At 40.2% G+C, this 20,594-nt stretch overlaps 2 protein-coding genes across 3 annotated transcripts in view; one reads left to right on the top strand and one right to left on the bottom strand.

The window, feature by feature from the left end:
• Window positions 1–1,766: 1,766 nt before the first annotated feature.
• CDNF (cerebral dopamine neurotrophic factor) lies at window positions 1,767–19,641 on the bottom strand. The gene is made up of 4 exons (XM_003410574.4): window positions 19,103–19,641; window positions 7,339–7,466; window positions 6,016–6,157; window positions 1,767–2,749 (listed from the first exon to the last, which is right to left on the bottom strand). The coding sequence occupies exons 1-4, from the start codon at window positions 19,365–19,367 to the stop codon at window positions 2,571–2,573; spliced, it is 714 nt and encodes a 237-aa protein (XP_003410622.2). The 5' UTR covers window positions 19,368–19,641; the 3' UTR covers window positions 1,767–2,570.
• HSPA14 (heat shock protein family A (Hsp70) member 14) overlaps window positions 19,638–20,594 on the top strand; it is a 33,823-nt gene continuing 32,866 nt past the window's right edge. For both annotated transcript variants that reach the window (XM_064284879.1, XM_003410573.4), the window contains exon 1: window positions 19,638–19,745. In XM_064284879.1, coding sequence (XP_064140949.1) covers window positions 19,689–19,745 — 57 coding nt within the window. In that variant the 5' untranslated portion in view covers window positions 19,638–19,688. The remainder of the gene's footprint in view (window positions 19,746–20,594) is intronic.

The raw sequence follows: 20,594 nt of genomic DNA on the forward strand, positions 1-20,594 counted from the left end.
CCAGAGGGACTTCTCTCCTGGTGGAATTGTTTTAGGTGAAGTACACAGTGAAGGAATGGCCACTTGACAATTCTTTCTTCTTGGTGCAACCAGGGATAAGAAACACATGGGTATCTGCCTAGACAGGTAAGAACCAAGAGTTGCTCAATCCCATGGATGGGGCCTCCGCATCACAAAATGCTCCCTTGTTTTTTTACAAATCTGCTAATCAAGTATTTTCTTGTACTGTTTTTTTTTTTTAGTAGTATGGCAACCTAATTTGGCCTAAATTGGAAACTTCGTAGTGAAATGTGTATTACAAGTTGTCCATACTCAAACCAAGAACTCCAACTAGTAAACTGAGCTCTAAAATGTTACAGCTAGTCTCCCATGTTTATTTAAGACCCAAATTAAAGGGTCTTCTGCTTAGGACTTTTAAAATCTAGACTAGACCAGGAATGTTCTGTCCCAGCTCACTGCTGTTTAGAGAACATTTTTTAGCCAAGAGTTTTATCACTTTTATCAGAATGTCTGGCTTCTAAATCTTACGTACTTATGGATTTAGGTAAAAACAGTTTTTCTGAGATATAATTTATGTCCAATAAAATGAATAGGTCTAAGTGTAGTATTGGATGACTTTTGGCAATCGTATTCACCCATGTAACCACCACCCCAGTTAAGATATAGGATATTTGCATCACCCCAGAAAATTCCCTCCTGCCGCTTTACAGTCATTGCCTGGCTGCCATACAGAGGCAACCGCTTTACCATGGTTTCCTATTTTTATGTGGCTAGGATATATGGAACTGGAAATGATTTTTACGAGTTAGAACTGATAAAATAGCATTAAAAACCACATAGCTTAATGGACCACAACTACCACAGCCACCAGACTAAGTCCAGCACAACTAGCTGGTGCCCGGCTACCACCACTGACTGCTCTGAGAAGGATCACAATAGAGGGTCCTAGATAGAGCTGGAGAAAAACGTAGAACAAAATTCTAATTCACAAAAAAAGAACAGACTCAGTGGTCTGACAAAGACTGGAGAAACCCCGAGAGTATGGCCCCGGATACCCTTTTAGCTCAGTAATGAAGTGACTCCTGAGGTTGACCCTTCAGCCAAAGATTAGACAGGCCTATAAAACCAAACGAGACTAAAGGGGCACACCAGCCCAGGGGCAAGGACTGCCAGGTAGGAGACAGGAAATCTGATGATTGGGAACCCAGGATTGAGAAGGGAGAGTGTTGACATGTCATGAGGTTGGTAACCAATGTCACAGAACAAGACGTGTACTAATTGTTTAATGAGAAGCTAGTTTGTTCTGTAAACCTTCATCTAAGGTACAATAGAAAAAGAAAAATGATAAGAACCGCATAGCCCCATGTCGCCCCCAGGTGGTCCTACTATGGTTTCCTCCTCTATCAAAGGCTTGTCTGGTGTGTGGTAGTGAAGCTTGAAGAAGACCTGAGCTTGGTTCAATTAATAATGCTGTGTTGATACAATTTGCCAAAACTTTAGCTATATTTAAGTGGCTTCTTGATCTCTTTCTTTGGTTTAAATAAATTTTAAGTAGGTATTTCTTCAGACAGGAAACTAATTCAAAGTACTGCCTCTTGTCCCCACCATTCTAGCAAAAAAAAAAAAAGAGACCTAGAATGCAGAATGGTTTACAGTTGAAAATACAAACCTTATTTCTTAAAACCTTTTGTTTGTTATTATTTTGGGTTGAAATTGTGAATTCGATAAGCTAAACATTGTTTCTTTTGTCCTAAACCAATATATATTAAAAATTAGTATAAAAACAGACTATACAAATGAAGAAAGTTTTAACCTTATAGAGTTTTAGGAAATATCTATTGTCTGGCATCAGATCTGGAGCCCTGGTGGCACTAGTGGTTAAGAGCTTGGCTGGTAACCACAAAGGTCTGCAGTTCAAATCCTTGGAAACCCTATGGGGAGTTCTACGATATCCTATAGGGTTGTTATGAGTTAGAATCAACTGGACAGCAATGGGTTTAGGTTTTTTTGTTTGTTTTGAGATCACCAGATCTACATATGTACCTGCCTTTGTATCCATAATTGTTTTTTTCTTTCTTTGTATGTCAATACCCCTTAGAAAAATTGACATCTTTATAATACTGAGTTTTCCATCATTAACATGATACATCTATCTGCTCATTTGAATCTTCTTTATTGTCTTAATAAAGTTTTATGGTTTTTCTCACACACACATTAGTGCACAGTGTGGGGTCTATGAACACGCTCATCCCTTTCAGAACCAATTTACTCTGTGAATTTTTCCAGTTCATTTTCCCCAGTTTTAGGAGATAGTCAATGATTACTTACATAATCCTCATGAGAAAATCATGAGAAAGGCACTTTTAGGTTTTGGTATACTCCAACTGTAAGGGATCGCTGATGTCACTAGTGTTACTCCTAAACTCAGGTGACCACTTCTGGTGTAATATCAAGACAGAAAATAAAAGACCACGCATAGTGCAGCTCCCAGTTATCCTCAGCCAGTGTATCCACACCCTGGAGAGTCGTTTCTTTCTCATTACAATCAACAGTGCACCGGCGTCCGCGAGTCAGAGCTCTGTTTTGGGGTGTGTTGTTGCATACTTGGGTGCCAGTTCTTTAATCAGATTCACGTAGTCTGTTTTTTCCACGCAGGCCCTGCACTCTTCTCCCCAGCTATACAGGATCTGCTTCAGCTCTGCCACTCTCAGCTTCGACAGGTCAACTGATGCCAAGTCCAACTTCTTCTCTAAACAACAAAAGAAAACACACACACATATATACGAACAAAACCCAAGAACTATTAAACACTTTAAAAGGCAAATTGTGTTACTTCTCTTGGTGCTGAGGGCCCTGGGATCCAAAGGGGGGAACAGCTCCAATTTCTATGGAAACCAAAACATACCTAAAGAAAATCTATCATGTACAAAGCTATTGGGATAGTTAGCGTTCTATCAGTTTTTCTCTAAGAGATGATCCTTGCTTCAAAACAGGAGCCTGTGTATTTTTGCAATATCTGCTGTCAGGTCTGTAAGACTGGGTCCTGAAGATCCAAACAAAAAAACCAAACCCACTGCCATTGAGTCGATTCCGAGGAGCGCCTGGCGGATATGAACCGGTGACCTCTTGGTTAGCAACCGTAGCACTTAACCACTACGCCACCAGGGTTTCCCACCCACTGCCATCGAGTCGATTACGACTCATAGCGACCCTATAGGACAGAGTAGAACTGCCCCATAGAGTTTCCAAGGAGCACCTGGTGGACTTGAACTGCCAACCTTTTGGTTACCAGCTGTAGCACTTAACCACTACACCACCAGGGTTTCCCAGCACTCCTAAAATGAGTAATTGTGCTTCTAAGGTAAAAAGAAGGAAATAGATCAAAGGCAGTGCCTTGAGAATGGCCTTGTGAAAGCCATAGACTGTGATTAACTACAAAGTTAGGATTCACCTTTTATTAAAAACATAACATTCGTACTAAGAGGAATAAACATAAAAGTTTAAAGAAACCCAACCATGTGGATAAAACTAGGACCATTTTCACTGATCCTTAATTGTTTTGAATCTCTGCTTAAACTAACCTGATTCCCCCGCCCTTACTGGGATTACTAATCTTAAAGCCCTTTGCGGTACACCCATTTCTCTTTTGCCACTCCTTCGATGCCAGCCAACTTGGCTCCTTAAAGACCTCTTCTCCAAGCTCTAACTACCCTAGCAAGACTATTTTCTTGTTTACTGATTATCTGCAGAAAACTTCTAGAACCAAAAGTAGAAACAAAAAATTAAGTTTAATGCTCCTCTTTCCTCAGGGGTTTGCTTGAATGCCGAATAGCACGCTTAAATTTACTTAGTAAACAATTAGTAACAGCTCAGGACCTTTTCAGCTTGAATTGAGAGTCCTTTCCTGCTTCCCCTGCCTAGTAGAGCATAGCGTTTAAAAGCCTTTTAAAAATCTGACAGAGTTGTCAAGTGATTAATCAAAAATTTCCAGTAAATGTATTCAAATGTAAAAGCTCGATTTTTAAGTTTTTTTTTTTTTAGGGTCAGCTACACCCGTGCTCCAGAGAACCCTTAAATTTTTATAGTGACCACATCCTTTTAAGAAACAATGCCATGAGTTGATTCCGACTCATAGTGACCCTATAGGACAGAGTAGAACTGCCCCATAGAGTTTCCAAGGAGTGCCTGGCGGATTCAAACTGACCACCCTTTGGTTACCAGCCGTAGCACTTAACCACTAGGCCACCGGGGTTTCCTTTAAGAAACAAAGCAAACAAAAACCGTCCTTCAGATCAAAAGCTGACTGAACCCTTCCTAATTTAAAACATCATCCAAGTCCACACTTACCTTGTGTGGTAATTTCATCTTGAAAGAAGACCTTTAAAAGTGGAAGCTCTTATAGCCCAATTCATTAACATCACACAACTCAACTTTGCTGCCAACAATAAGCTGGGGAGAAGAAATTTAGAACTGTGGGTCTATTCTTGTACTTCTTGCAAATGTCAGTAGTTTGAGTTTTTCTGGGGAACTTGGCATCTGGCATTAATTTTTAAAAGGGGGAAGCCTATGTGACACCCTAAAACTACAAAGTAAAAAAAAAGGCTGGTACAAAAATTAAAACTAGTTCACGGCTCCTCAAGGGCCTCTAGTGGCCAGTATCGTCAAAACATATAGTTACGTAGGTACTCTCTTCTTCCCAATACCTGATTAGCCCTGTAAGATTCTTGTACATAATAGAAGGTATTTAAAATAAATGTGGTGAATGAAAGAATCAGCAGGAGTTTGTTCCTTTGGTGAATATTGCTTACGTGGGTTCAGTGATCCCTGAGTCTATTTCATTATTTTGAAGCCAACATAAAGGGGTGCTTGTCCCTTAATCACTACCCTAGAAGTTAGGTCCTGCCCTTGGCAAATTGAGAAACAGGTCATCTTTGGCATCTTCCAGCTTTTAAAACTATTTAAAGCTAGCTATGTATCTTTTATGTAGTTATGATACATAGGCATATTATATAGCTACACTGGAAAATAATTCAGAGCTAGGTGCTAATTACTTAAGGAGTTTATGATACTATTCCACATATGTGACAGTAAACAGTGGTTTAAGCAAAAGGAATAAACCTTTACTGGTGGGATTTCAGGGGTTAAGGGTTAAGGATAGGCCAGGGAGGAATTTCCCAGTCTTTTATCATACCTACTTGATCTATCCAAAAGGCTGGCTCACATACAAACATTCAGTACAACAATGGATCTATCTATGTGAAATTTATAAGGCCAAGGATAGTGTTTTAAATAGGGCATCTTCTTTCCTTCCTGGCTGTTTATTTTAGGCACCCCTGATAAGGCTATTTCATCAGGCAAGAGCTGATTTGATGTAATAACCTATTTCCTAGAATTTAAAGCGGGTAAAATGATAGATATGGTAGGAAGAAAGATACAGTTACATTTACATCTTTGAAGAGATGGAACTTTTGTCTCAATTGGTTACCAAGAACTATTGTTGTTAGTTGCCACTAGAGTCAATTCCAACTCATGGCAACCCCACGTGTGCTCCATAGGGTTTTGAAGGCCGTGATGTTTCTGAAGCAGATCACCAGGCCTATCTTCCAAGGAGCCTCTGGGTGGGTTTGAACCACCAACTTTTCAGCTAGTAGTCAAGCATTTAACTGTTTGCATCACCCAGGAACTCCTTACCAAGAACTAAATCACCCTAATTAGCTGTTCCTTTTATATTTTAAAATTTCCCTTGACATATACGTGCAGACGTTGCCTTGGTCATTTAAACTTTGCTGTTTGGGTTGGCAGTTTTACCTAATTTTGATTACAGTACTATTTAGTCTTCTTCCCTTAAAGAAGCTCAAAAGACACTAGGCACCATTTGTCAGTCAGCCCAGCATCCTATTGGTGAGCTAAGGGTTCCTTTCCTTTTAACACTGACTCATTAGAAAACACGGCCTTTTATTAAGAGGTTTGGCAATGCATCGGGCATATTGGAAAAAACACTTGACTCCATTTTACCATATTTCAGCTCACAGATCTGACTGTCTGCCTTCTTCAGCTTCTCACAAATCTTCGTGGCAGGCATATGCACACTCATTGGGCGAGTAACTTCACTTAGGATCTTTGTGGCTGCGTCTTTCGTTGCTCCGAGATAATAGCACTGAAGGAGAATTAAGAGAATTTTGTGTCGGGGTGAGGGGAGTAATATAGTATCTAGAAATAAGGAAAAGATTAACCTAGTTTTCATGGTCCAGCTGTTAAATGTTAACCCCTTGACTAAGACAACAGAAAACAAGACTCAATTCCTGTGATCATCTTAATTAGAAGTGACTCTTCAGTTCACAGGATGCTAAAGAATGCTACGTGTTTTCTCTGTGCCAGGCGCTGCTCAAAGTGCTTTGAGGGTATTATTTAACTCTCACAACAATCCTGTGAAGTAAGCGCTGTTATTACCCTCAGTTACACCTAGGCCAACTGAAGGTCACCCAGCTAAAAGTAGAAAAGACAGAATTCAAAATCTAGCATTTTGGCTCTAGAGGTCATGCCTTTTTCCACCACACTACGCTGCCTTTCAAGCTACCTGACTTAAGATTTTTATGTTGAAAAATATCAAAAACAATGGCAAAAATCAATGCCAAGGGTTTTACCATCTGTTGGTACTGAGCTGTCTGTAATGCGAATTTAACAAATTCAACAGGACAATTTTAGGGAATGTGATAACTTTAGGCAAAATACTCTTTAGTGATGTATATTGTTTAGTATATTGAAACAAGCCATATGTGCATCCCTGGGAAATACCATATAAACACCTTTACAATAAAATGTAAGCAGCTCATTAAAAAAAGGAAAAAAACACCACCGTCGAGTCAATTTTGACTTGTAGAGAACCTTTTGGACAGAGTAGAACTGTCCCATAGGGCTTCCAAGGAGCATCTGGTGGATTCGAACTGCCATTACCAACCATTAGTAATGTGTAAATAATACTATAAAAGGTTTTGATAAGCTTGACTAATTGTCTTGGTAAGAGATCGAAAGTCTTCCTGCTCTTAACTCAGGACAGTCAATTCTTACTAGGAATTCAGTTTCATAATTTTATTTAAGAAAACAGAATTAGTTGTCTATGGCTTATTCAGTCAGAAAGCAAAATGAAACTGGATATAGTTTGGATAAAAATACATATGACTGCATTTCTCTGAAAGATCAATTTCTATTTGCAGCCTACAATGAACATGCCCGAGGCAAGCATGTAAGCAGAAAAACATCAAGTCCAAGATGAGAAATGAAACTATTAGCAGTTTCTTCAAGCCCAAGAGAAAAACGAAAGGTGAAAATTTACCATACCAGGCGATTTTCTTTTCCTTTGACATCCAAGCAAAAGCTGATCAATTCTTTTTCTATGATGTCCAGAGAAAAGTTAACTCCTTTGGCTATCAAGAAGTTGTAGAATCGGTTCAAAAATTCTATACACACTAGAAGCAACAAAGAAATTATGTATGTATTCACCGTATAGACACTACTACACCTAGGTGTATGTCCCACCTACCAAATAAAAAAGTTAGTTGGTTCGAGGCATGGAGATATTGTTGTTGTTGTTAGCTGCCACTAAGCTGGCCCCCTGCTCATGGTGATCCCCATGCACAACAAATCATTATGATCCATAGAGTTTTTCATCAGCTGATTTTCGGAAGTGGATCATCAGGACTTTCTTCCCAGTCTATCTTACTCCGGAAGCTCCGCTGAAACCTGTTCAGCATCACAGCAGCATGCAAGCTTCCACTGACACATGGGTGGCAGCAAGTAGACGGGTGGTGGCTATGCATGAAGTACATTAGCCAAGAATTGAACCCAGGTCTCCCACAAGGAAAGCAAGTCTCAGAAAGTATCATTTTGTTTCCCTGAGCTCAGTTAGAAGTCAATAACAAAAATAAAATAATAACACTACCAAACCAGTATCTGTCCTCCACATGTCTGGAAATTTTCAGTACACACTAATAAGTAATTCATGGGTCAAAGAAAAAGTAATGATGAAAATGTAAAATTTTTAGTGCTTAATTACAATAAGAATACTATCTGTAAAACTTAAAGAGATGCAGCTAAGGCAGTACTTAGAATAAAACTCGTAACATTAAAAGTATCTATTTCAAAAGAAAAAATGAAAAATTAATCAGTAAATATTCAACTCAAGTTTTAAAAAGTACAAAAACATCGAATAATAAAGAGAACATAAATTAATTAAATAGAAAATGAAGATCAATAAAACCAATAGATGGTAAAATAGACAAGTTTTAAGCAAGAAAAAAAGAGATAAATAAACAATATTCAGACAATCAAAGAGCCAGTAAGAGTTCTCAATAATTAAAAATATGATAGCTGAAATTAAAGAAAAATCAACAGAGGATTTAGGAGATTAAAGTTGAAAAAAAAAAAAATTCCTGGAAAATAGACCAGAAAGCAAAGAGGTAGAAAATGGATAATAAAATTTCAGAAATTCAGGAATCCCAATACCTAAACAATGAGTTCCAGAAAGATATAATAGAATATGAGATTGTCAAAGATACAATACAGGAAATATTTCCATTACAGAAAGATACAATTTTCGGATTGATAACCTAAACTCCTATTCATAGTGGCCTGTGTGTTTCAGAGTAGAACTGTGCTTCACAGAGTTTTCAATCACTGTGCTTTTTCAGAAGTAGGTTGCCAGGTCTCCTGAGATACCTCTGGGTGGATTTGAACTGCCAAGCTTTCAGTTAGTAGCTAAGCGCTTTTCTGGATTGATTAAAAAAAAAAAAAAAATAGACCTCAATAAAATAAAATAAAGATCTATACCAAGCACACAAATTAAGAAACTTTAAAAACCTGGTAGAAAAGAAAAGATTCTAGTTTTGTAAAAAGGAAGAAAAAAAAAATTTCAAATAACAGTTGTGAACTATTTCACATTAAATATCTTAACAACACTAGAAACTAGAAGAAAATGGCACAATGTCATCAAAATTCCAATGGAAAAATATTTTCATTCCCAAATTCTATATTCAATCAATTAGTTAAATGTGAAGGTAAATAAAGACATTCTCAGACATTTGAGATCTCAAAATTTTATTTACATTCAGTTTTTCGGGACACTGTGTGCTTCGACTCGACGGCAACTGGTTTGGTTTGTGCTTCACCAAAATGGGGGAATGAACCAAAAAAGGATGGCATGTATTCCAAGAAAAACCCATTGCCATGGAGTAGATTCCGACTCATAGTGACCCAATAGGACAGAGAAGAACTGCCTCATGGAGTTTCCAAGGAACAGCTGGTGGATTCAAACTGCTGACCTTTTGGTTAGCCCTTAACCACTATGCAACCAGGACTCCATATTCCAGAAAAGTAGAGAAAAAATACAACGAAGAATTAAAGGAGACACCCAGGATGGCAGCTGTGTGGCAGGACTCAAAAGATGCCCATCCCCATTCGGGAAGGAGCACAGAGAGTCCCACAAATGTTGTCACCAAGAAGAAAACAAAACTAATAGAATTCCTGATATGGTTAATGTGTTCAGAGATGGCTTTCAGTTCGAGAAATTGAAAAGAAAAAAATGTGAGGAATTAATGATTGGAACAAAAATTAATTAGAGAAAAAAAATGAAACTTAAATTAACTAAGGGAGGAAAGAGATGCCCATAAAAGATAGGAAATCCTGGCACACTGGCTAACTCACCTCTGGACGGTATTTACGTGACCATGACAATATGAACCTTGAAATTGATCTTTACAAAAAATGGTGATATAAATACATGTAAAATAGGAGAATGGATTTCATGTTTTTCTCTCTACAAGTTTTGGGTTGCAATCAAAATCATTTCCCCATTTTTATCATTCTTCTTCTACCGGTTTAGTAGTTAAAAACTCGGGGTTATAAACAACCCCCCAAAAACCAGCTGCCATACAGACAATTCGATAGGGTTTCCAAGGCTGTAATCTTTACGGAAGAAGACTGCCACATATTTCTTCCCCAGGGGGACTGGTGGGTTCAAACCGTTGACCTTTTGGTTAGTAGCCGAGCACTTAACCACTGTGCCACCAGGGTTTCTTTAGAGTTATAAAGAAAATATAAGTACCTAATTTATCAATGTCTAAAGTTTGATCCCCCACCCAGATAATTAAAGGACTTGATCCCCCACCCAGATAATTAAAGGACTGCCCCTTCTGACTTATGTTGTTATCAAGTATTTTAATTTTTTTTTTTTTTAAATCTGTTAAAAAACCAAACCAAACCCAGTGCCATAGAGTCTATTCTGACTCATAGCGACCCTATAGGACAGGGTAGAACTGCCCATACAGTTTCCAAGGAGTACCTGGTGGATCCAAACTGCCAACCCTTTGGTTAGCAGCCGTAGCACTTAACCACTATGCTACCAGGGTTTCCCAAAATCTTTTAGGCTTTATTATTAAGGAGCCCTGGTGGTCCAATGGTTAAGTGCTTGGCTGCTAACCAAAAGATCCAAGGTTGGAACCAAAAAAACATGGTGATCTGTTCCCACAAAGATTTTTGTTCTTAGGTGATACAAGTCAATTTCTACTCATGGTGACCCCATGTGACAGAATAGAACAGTCCCATAGGGTTTCCTAGGCTGTTCTAATCTTTACAGGTGGGTTCGAACCACCAACTCTTTGGTTAGCAGTTGAGCACTTAACCACTGCACAACCAAGGCTCCCCCTGTAAAAATTACAGCCTAGGAAACCCTATGGGGACAGTTCTCTTGTCCTATAGGATTGCTATGAGTCAGAATCTACTCATCGGCCCACAACAGGCAGTATTATTTTTGTTATGTGCACTCAAGATTTAAACATGCTATTTATTATTTTATTTGCTCATCATTCCTTCTTGAATCTCAGATTTCCCACCTTTCTGCCTGAAGAGGGTCTTTACTTTTTTTTTTTTAATTTTAGAATTCAAATTGTCTCTCTCGCTCTCCTTTCTCTTTTTGTTTTGTCTTGTTTGAAAGTATCTTTTTATCACCCTTATTCTTGAAATACATTTTCACTGGGTTTCACAGGCAGTTGTTTTCTTTGAACGCATTGAAGATGCCATTTTTTCTGACCTACCTTCTATTTCCTTGCTACTCAGATTATGATTCTCAGTCCAGTAGCATCACCTGGGAGTTCGTTAGAAATGAAGGCTCTCAGGCTCCACCTACATCAACTTTAACTACCTACAGTCTTGTTAAAATTCAGCCTGTAATTTAGTAGATCTGAGGTGGGATTCAAGATTCTGCCTTTCTGTGTTAGAGGTTAGTGCTGCTGGTATAAAGACCACACTTTGAGTACAGAGGTTCTAGTTTACTGATCCCATCACCAGCTCTCTCTATCCTACTATTAAACCCATTCATTAAATTTTAAAGTTTTTTTTTCTAGAAGTTCTCTTTAATGTTTTTTTCGAATCTGCTTATAGTTTCCTATTTCCTGAATATACTTTCAGGTTTGCCTTTTGTTTATTTAAACACGCTAAACCTAATTTTTTATGACCTGCATCTGATAATTCCAATATCTGAAGTCTTCATGACTATGTTTTCTATTTCTAATTGTTTGTATGGGTTCTTGCTCAGGGTGACTTGTTTGCTTGCTCGTTTTGTACTGCATGAAGCCCACAGTTCTTGAGATTTATTTGTGGAGATTGTATGAGGCCCAGGATGAAGGTGGAGCCCAGGTGGCGCAGTGTTTAAGAGCTACAGCTGCTAACCAAAAGGTCAGCAGTTTGAATCTGCCAGCTGTTCCTTGGGAACCCTATGGGGCAGTTCTACTCTGTCCTATAGGGTCACTATGAATCAGAATTGACTCGATGGCAGAGGGTTTTTTTTTTTTTTTTTTTTTACGATAAAGGTGTCTTATACCCAGAGAAGATTTATCTTTGCATTTATCAGAGCCTAGGTTCGAATCCACCTAGTGGCTCCACTGAGACAGACCTGGCAATCTGCTCCTGTAAAGATTACAGCCTAGAAAATCCTATGGGGCAATTCTCCCTTGTCACATGGGGTCTCTCTGAGTTAAAATCGACTCGATGGTGTCTGTCTTAGTTATCTAGTGCTCCTATAACAGAAATACCACAAATGGATGGCTTTAACAAAGAGAAATTTATCCTTTCACAGTCTAGGAGGTTAGAAGTCCGAATTCAGGGTGCCAGCTCAGGGAGAAGGCTCTCTCTCTCTGTTTGCTCTGGGGGAAGGTCCTTGTCATCAATCATCCCTTGGGTCTAGGAGTTTCGCAGCGCAGGTACCCCGGCTCCAAATGATGCACTGTTCTCCTGGCTTTTCTTTCTTGGTTGTGTGGGGTTCCTCTCCTCTCTTGATTCTGTCTTTCAAATCTCAAAAGTCACTGACTCAAGACACAGCCTATACTGTATATTGAGTCCTGCTTCACTAACTGCCTCTAATCCTGCCTCATTAACATCATTAAAAAAAAAAAAAAAACCCCAAAGGAGTCGATTCTCACTCATAGCTACCCTGTAGAACAGAGTAGAACTGCCCCATAGGGTTTCTAAGGCTGTAATCTTTATGGAAGCAGCCTGCCACATCTTTGACCTTCAGAACAGCTGGAGGGTTCTAATTGCCACCTTTCAGTTAGCAGCCTAGTGCTTAACCACTGTGCCACAAAGTCTCTTTATTACTGAATGAGTGTAGGCCCTAAATCCAATGACTGGTGTCTTCATAAAAAAAAGGAGGAGATTCAGACATAGACACACACAGAGAATAAGGCCATAGGAAGGAGACAGAAATTGGAGCGATCCATCTACTAGCCAAGGATTTCTGGCAACCACGTAAAGCAAAGAGAGAGGCATGGGCAGATTCTCCCTCAGAGACTGCGGAAGAAACTAATTCTACTGACACCTTGATTTTAATCTTCTGGCCTCCTAAATTATGGGAGAATAACTTATGTTGTTTTAAGCTAACAAGGTTGCAGTAATCCGTTACAGCAGCTATAGGAAACTAATATACCCTAACCCACCCACAACCCATTGCTATCAAGTCGATTCCAACTCATAGAGAATGACCCAGCAAATTCTCTTGTGTGACCCAGAAGAATCATCACATATGGGCTCAAGGAAACACGTTTAAGAATATTCAGAGCAACCTTGATTGAAATTATGTAAAAGTTGGAAAAAGTAACTCTCTCAAAGGGAGACTATACAATAAACTCCTTTTCACGCATAAAGTGGAACACTACAGAGGAGTTAAAACAAATGAACCACATCTACAGTTACTAATGTGCATATATCCCCCAAACATTAATGTTGAATGAAAAAAAGCTGCAAATAAATACGTACAGTTGTCTTGGTTATCTAGTGCTGCTATAACAGAAATACCACAAGTGGATGGCTTTAACAAAGAGAAATTTATTCTCTCACAGTTCAGTAGGCTAGAAGTCCAAATTCAGGGTGTCAGCTCCAGGGGAAGCCCTTCTCTCTCTGTCAGCTCTGTAGGAAGGTCCTTGTCATCAATCTTCCCCTGGACTAGGAGCCTCTCCACGCAGGGACCCTGGATCCAAAGGACACACTCTGCTCCCAGCACTGCTTTCTTGGTGGTATACTGTTCCCCCATCTCTCTGTTTGCTTCCCTTTCCTTTTTATCTCATAAAAGGTGGTGCAGGCCATACCCTAGGGAAACTCCTTTTACATTGGATCAGGGATGTGACCTTGGTAAGGGTGTTACAATCCCATCCTATTCCTTTTTAATATAAAATTACAATCACAAAATGGAGGATAACCACACAATACTGTGAATCATGGCCCAGCCAAATTGATATACACAGTTTTTTGGGGGGACATAATTCAATCATGACAACAGTGTACAATTTACATACATTTAAAATCACAAAACAAATTCATAGGTTATTTAAGGATATAGACAGTTGTAGTAAAAGTTCTTACAAAATGCATGGGAACCACACATTAACTTTAGAAGACAGAGAAGAGAAAAAGGAAAAAGAGTTTGACTTAGCTGTAGCTAATGCTTTATTTTTTAAAATAGAACAAGAATGGTAGCAAATGGAGCAAAATATTAACATTTATTTCATGTTGATGCTACATATACAGATTATATATATTTTTTTGTATGTTTGAAATATTTCCTAATTTATTTTAGAAACTCACCATAATATATTTAACTATCACAAAAAATCCCCAACATGCTCAACAAAATACCTGGTAACATTAATGAACTGAAGTGTTCAATGAATTCAATGAAATGAAACTTAAAATCTGAAAAGTGACTCAACAGCTCAAGTAAACAACTATTAACCAGAGCCCACAAGGAGAAACCACTATTTGAAAAAATATAATAATGCCACCTGCAGGAAAAAGCTGTAACTTTTTCAAAAAAGTGTTTAAGAGTAGATTTGCGGAATTATTAAAACTATCAATGAACTAGGGTCATTATTCTCACCAGTCCCATCCACACCTTCTAGAACTGAAGTCAGCCCCCCTTTATCTGCTCCAGCTTGATTTTGGAAAAACACCAGATCAGTTTGGTAGTACCAGAACAAGGAGAGTATTGTTACCTAAGTATATAGTAATACATTTTATAACGAGCTCAGACTTTAAGAGCACCTGGAATTTGTTGAATAATTTGTATACTAACTCATAGATCCAATTTTATTTTTAATGTTTCCCTAAATAAATTAGCTCCCACACTATACTCAGAAGGCAGTATAGTAGTGATTCAGTACTCTGTGGCTTACTACTTACTAGCTGTGTGACTTTGGGCAAGTTACTTATCATACTTCAGTTCCCCTACTTGTAAAACACAGAAAACTAGAGTACCTACCTCCTCAGATTTTGTGAGGACTTTTTTCAGTGAGCTAATATGTGTAAAGTACTTACAAGTATCTGATTAACTGTATAAGTACTTGATATATGTGGCTATTGTTTATACTTAAATCCATTAGGGTCTTTATTTTAGACTGCATAAGAAAGAGCATTAAAAATCAAATATGACTAGGGAAACTTGAAATTACACTGCAGCTTTTTGGCCATAGATTAGTATTAATTTCCTCATGATTATTCCGGTCACATATTGTCTTAGTTATCTAGTGCCACTGTAACAGAAATAACAGAAATAGATGGCTTTAACAAACAGAAATTTATTCTCTCACAGTTTAGGAGGCTAGAAGTCCAACTTTAGGGCCTAGCGGAAGGCTTTCTCTCTCTGTCGGCTTTGGGGGAAGGCCCTTGTCATCAATCTTCCCCTGGTGCTGGGACCCTAGGTCCAAAGGACGGGCTCACCTCCTGGTTCTTCATTCTTGGTGGTAGGAGATCCCTATCTCTCAGCTAGCTTCTCCTTTTATCTCTTGTAAGATGAAAGACTATGCAGGCCACACCCTGAGGAAACTCTCCTTACATCTGATCAGGGCTGTGACCTGAGTATGGGTGTTGCATCCCACCCTAATCCTCTTTAACATAATCTAATCTTGCCTCATTAACCACAGACAGAGATTGGGATTTACAACACACAGAAAATTACAGTCAAGTCACAAAATGGTAGACAACCACACAACACAGGGAATCATGCCCTAGCCAAGGTGACACACATTTTGGGGGATGCAATTTAATCTGTAACACATATGGTGTGTAAAGCTAGAAGTTAGAAGGGAAAGCACAAGCACAAAAGATGAAGGCCCAAATATTCTTAAATCACAGGCTGCAATAGAAAAATCATCAACTTGGCTCCTCCATCACCTGCCATACCCTCAGTTTCCCTGGTCATATATCTTATTGCCCAAGGTTTTGGCTTCCAAAGAATTTAAAAAAATGTCTCAAGACAGGCACAGTACAGTTCTAAAAGCAGCCAAAAATAAACAACCAAAAAAAAATTGTCAACCTGAATGGTTGATAGTTTTTTTTTCTGTCAGCACATTAAAGATATATTTTTCACAGACTTCTAGCTTTGATTGTTTTAAAAAAATCATGTCAGTCTAATTGCCATTTCTTTGAAAGTAGTAGTCTTTTTCTCCAGCTGTTTTTAAGATTTTCTCTTTTTTGTGTTCTGCAATTTTCTTCTGATGTGATTAGATATGGAATAATTTTTATTTATACTGTTTAGGATATATTGGGCTTACCAAATTTGTGGATGGATGATTTTCATCAGTTTTGAAAATGAGTCATTATCTCTTTTGGTTTCTCTTTTTCTTCTGGGAGTCCAATTAACATATGTTGGAATGTCTCTTTTTATCCTTTTTGTATCTTTCTCTCTCTCATATTTTTCAACTCTTCATCTCTCAGTAATTCATTCTTTAGATCTTCTAATCACTCATTCTTTTTTCAGCTGTGTCTAATCTGCTATTATTCCCACCATATTTTATTTGTAGACATTTATTTGGTTCTTTTCCAAATATGACTGGACATTTTTAATAGCCTCCTGTCCTATAGGGTTGCTATGAGTCAGAATCGACTTGATGGCAACAGGCTTGGTTTGTTTTTTTTTTGCCCTTTATTCATATTTTCAATTTCTTCCTTATTTCCTTAAACATAATAAGCATGTTTTATATTCTGTGCCTGATAATTCTAATACCTGAAGACTTTACAGGCATATTTCTTCATTTCCTGTTTCAACTGTCACAGCGTTCTTCTTCCTTACAGGTTTATGATTTTTCTTAACGTGAGCTCTATTTCTTAGAACTTCAACTATGAGAATTCTTTGAGGACTGGATTGAAGGGGGATTAATCTACATAAGATTGACATCTGCTGACACCTGAGGCACTACAGGCAGTCCCTGGATTACAAACAAGTACGTTCTGTTCCTAATTAGTGTTTAAGTCAAATTTGTAAGTAAGTCGTGAGTTAGGTATGGTTCCTATCTAATATCAGTTAGTCAAATGTTTGTCTTAATACATAGTATACAGTGTTAACTTTCTATGCATAAAAAAACATTCAAGAAACACTCCCAGATACACTAAAACACTTTAACATAATACAGTAATAATATTTTCATGTGTGTTGCAAAGTAGCAGCTGTTTGTTATTATAAACCATTGTATGTACCTCAAGTTTTTAATAGGGTTTACGGAGGTGGGTTCATAACTATGGGCTGTACGTTAATCGGACATTTGTAACCTGGGGACTACCTGTAATTTAAATGATTTTCAAAATATTTTGTGAACTTGAGGAAAATACATTAATAGGTCAGAGTTCACTCATGGACCATCAGTTTTTTTACCTTTGCTCTCACATATATAAACATAGCATTTTAATTTTATCCATTGATAGGAAATTAGGTGGTGAAGTGGTTAAGCGCTCAGCTGCTAACCAGAAGGTTGGCGGTTTGAACCCACCAGCCACTCCCTGGGAGAAAGATGAGGCAGTCTGCTTCCATAAAGATATACAGCCTGGGACACCCTATGAGGCAGTTCTACTCTGTCCTACAGGGTGCTATGAGTTGGAATTGACTTGATGGCATGGGTTTTAGGTTAATAATAAAGGCTCATAACCAGGAATACAGCCAGATCTAGATTCTAGTTCTTCTTGTTCCAAAAGTAGTATTTCCTTACCCTGTGATTTTACGGCCACTTAGCGCAGGCTACTAACCAAAAGGTCACCAGTTCGAATCCACGAACTGCTCCTTAAAAACCCCATGGGCAATTCTACTCTGGCCTATAGGGTCACAACGGGTTTGCCTAACAAATGGAAATATACACACAGGTTAGTCAGATATGCAAGTAATCACAATAAACCCACTGCTGTCTAAGTTGATTCCAATTCATAGTGACCCTATAGGCCAGAGGAGAACTACCTATAGGGTTTCCAAGGCTGAAATTTTTACGGAAGCAGACTGCCCTAATAAATTCAGGAAAGATGGCATCTAAGTTTCACAATTAATACACAAGTGCTGGCTCTTCTGAATGTTTTTTAGGCAGAAACTCCAGGAAATAAATTATTGATGACTCATCAAATCAACTGCTAATGCCTCACAAATCTTGCTAAACTAAGCTACATAAAGTTTTAAAATAACATGTTGATATTTTAAAACTCTGGAGAAAGGTTTAATTATTGTAGAGCTGATACAAATCCGGACTCCAATTACCAAAACTTTATTTAGGTATAATATACACTATGGAAACCCTGGTGGCCTAGTGGTTAAGTGCTACCGCTGTTAATCAAGAGGTCGGCAGTTTGAATCCACCGGGCGCTCCTTGGAAATTCTACAGGGCCGTTCTACTCTGTCTTATAGGGTCGCTATGAGTTGGACTCAACTCGACGACAGTGGGTAGTAGTAGCAGTATACACTATACTCATCCATTCATTCAACACATATAGTGAGCCCACAATTTCCTGTTCAGCAGGAATAGATTCGCAAGATCACAGACTGGTGAGGGGGATATCCGTTTAAACTAATTATTTCAAGGAAACATGGACCTAAGAGTGCATGGAGGGAGGGGCTAGCATAGCTAATCATCTTTGATCTTTTAACAGCCCTCTTAGGTAGGTATTATCATGGCTCATTTTACAAAAACCAACAACAGCAGCCTCAAGCTCGGTGCGCTTGGTGGGACAAAGACTCGTGCTCTGACTGCAAGTACTTAGCTCAGATTAGGTGAATTTAGAAGGGCTCATTCTTCTGTATTCTTCCCCTTTCTAAGGAGTTAATGTACTTCCTCGTAAAGCAACTTTTAATTGTAAAATCCTAATTGGTTATGTTCTGATTTAAGCCACCCCACCTCAAGCGCAGACAACTTGTCACGTTATTTTCCTTTTGGGAGTCACAAACTAATTTGTACTTGAAAGACATCTGTGCAAGGAGTGTGAAGGCTCGCCGGTTAAAGCCGTAGAATCACTTTGACGACAGGGTCATCTGCATTTAGTTGGCTCTGCACAAAATCTAACCCAAATCCAAACCACCAGCTTTCACTGCGGCAGTGGCCAAAACACGGCCTCTAGGTCCGCTCGATGTCACTGGGCCCGGTTCGAATTTTTCCTAGGTTTGGGCGAAGGTGATCTGATACTAAGAATGGGTAAGGCCCGCAGTTCTGAGAGAAATGTTATTTATAGCCAGGGCATGGAGAAGCCAAAGCCGACAGCTGCCCTGCAGCGCGGTGCCACCGCCATGCAAGCAGGCAGGTCTCACACCGCTCACCTTCACAGTCGGCCCCCGGCCGCCCCCGGGCCTCCTGGCCCTGCGCCGGCACGGAGTTAGACACCCAAAGCCCGGCGCAAAAGGCCACCATTGCTACTGGGCTCGCGCACCACATGCTGCGCCAGCAGTTCCAACGCCTCCGCCACCCGTGCCAAGGGATAGCCCAGCTGCGCTGTACAGAACGCAGGAAAGCCGAGCGAGCCTTTGAAAAGAACCTGCCCCTAGTTGCTAGGATAAATGACGCAACTGAACCGTGACTTTCCATTGGCTCTCGTAACAGGGCAAAGGGGCGGAGCCAAGGAGCCGCTTTTCCCTCCCGGTGTAGCGCGTGCGTATTATTCTACACGGGGTGCTACCCGCTCTCAGCCGAGAGAGACGCACTAAAACAATTGGCCGACTCCTCGGAACGCAAGGCGGGACCTTCGCACTGATTGGCGGCGACTCAGGAGGCAGACGCGGATCGACCAGCGCAGTGGGCGGGCGGGAACGTGAAGTCTCCGCGGTGGCTGATGGGGCTCTTCGGTGGCCGGTAGCTGTTGCCACTGGGGAGACTGCTCGTTACTGCTGCTGCTGTCCCTGCCGCCTTATGGCGGCCATCGGCGTGCACTTGGGCTGCACATCAGCCTGTGTGGCCGTCTATAAGGTGAAGGGCTTCGGGAGCTGGGCAATGGACTTTATGTCGGCCAGTCTGACCTCTGGCCGCGGGTCAACTCCTTTGGTCGTCTGCTGGGCTGGAAACGGCGCGTGGAGTGGCATTACTGTGAGGGGAAAAGGCGAAGGGTCGGGCGGACCAGGCTTCGGTTCCCCGCGGCGGGGTGTCGTGGGGACGTCGGCGCGCGGGGCTCCAGGGACGTCAGGGCTGAAGGGTGCCTGAAGGTGGGCACGGGGTCCCGGTGATGTCGGGGCCGCAGGATGCCCAGAGGCGGGCGGTCTTGGTGACGTCGCGGCCCCGGACGCTCCGAGACGGGCGCGGGCTCCCGCGATCTCAGGACCGCAGCATGCCGGAAGGTGGTCGCGGGGTCCCCGGGACGTCTGGCAGTTAGTTGCATGCCCGGAGACGTATGCACCGCGGCGTGTCGGGGTCCCGAACATCTGTGAGCCGGAGGTCCCTGTACTGTTGACAGGGGAGGGCGGGGTGCACGCGATCTGGAACTGGATGGTTGCTCTCGTGAGCCGTGCCTGGCTGTGAGCGAGTTGATCGTGCTTGCTGTACTGACTTGTCGTTTCTGGAAGTGAGACTGAAAGTGTTGGGGGGCTTGTGGTCTTTCTCTTATCAGTGAAAAGTCGGAAGGAACAATAATAGTGAAGTCCCCTGCTCCTAGTCCCGGGTTTAAATGTCAAATGATTTGTAAGCAAAAGCCAGAGGGATTAGTACTACTTAATTTGTAGAAGAGAAGGGTAGAAGATGTATTTATGGGGGAAGATACAGAAGTAAGGAAGAGTGATGTAATAATAAGCTTGTTGTTATTATATGTAAAAAGGTGGTTATTAT

The sequence above is a fragment of the Loxodonta africana genome, chromosome 4 (genome assembly GCF_030014295.1).
Source record: "Loxodonta africana isolate mLoxAfr1 chromosome 4, mLoxAfr1.hap2, whole genome shotgun sequence".
NCBI classification, from domain to species: domain Eukaryota; kingdom Metazoa; phylum Chordata; class Mammalia; order Proboscidea; family Elephantidae; genus Loxodonta; species Loxodonta africana.

Excerpts from the sequence above, each read along its gene's own strand:
- CDNF (XM_003410574.4), bottom strand. The coding sequence starts at position 19,367 with ATGGAAAGTCACGGTTCAGTTGCGTCATTTATCCTAGCAACTAGGGGC. Across the intron at positions 7,467-19,102 it reads GCCGGGGGCCGACTGTGAAG|TGTGTATAGAATTTTTGAAC; the intron begins GTGAGCGGTGTG and ends TGTTGCTTCTAG. Across the intron at positions 6,158-7,338 it reads AAGGAAAAGAAAATCGCCTG|TGCTATTATCTCGGAGCAAC; the intron begins GTATGGTAAATT and ends ATTCTCCTTCAG.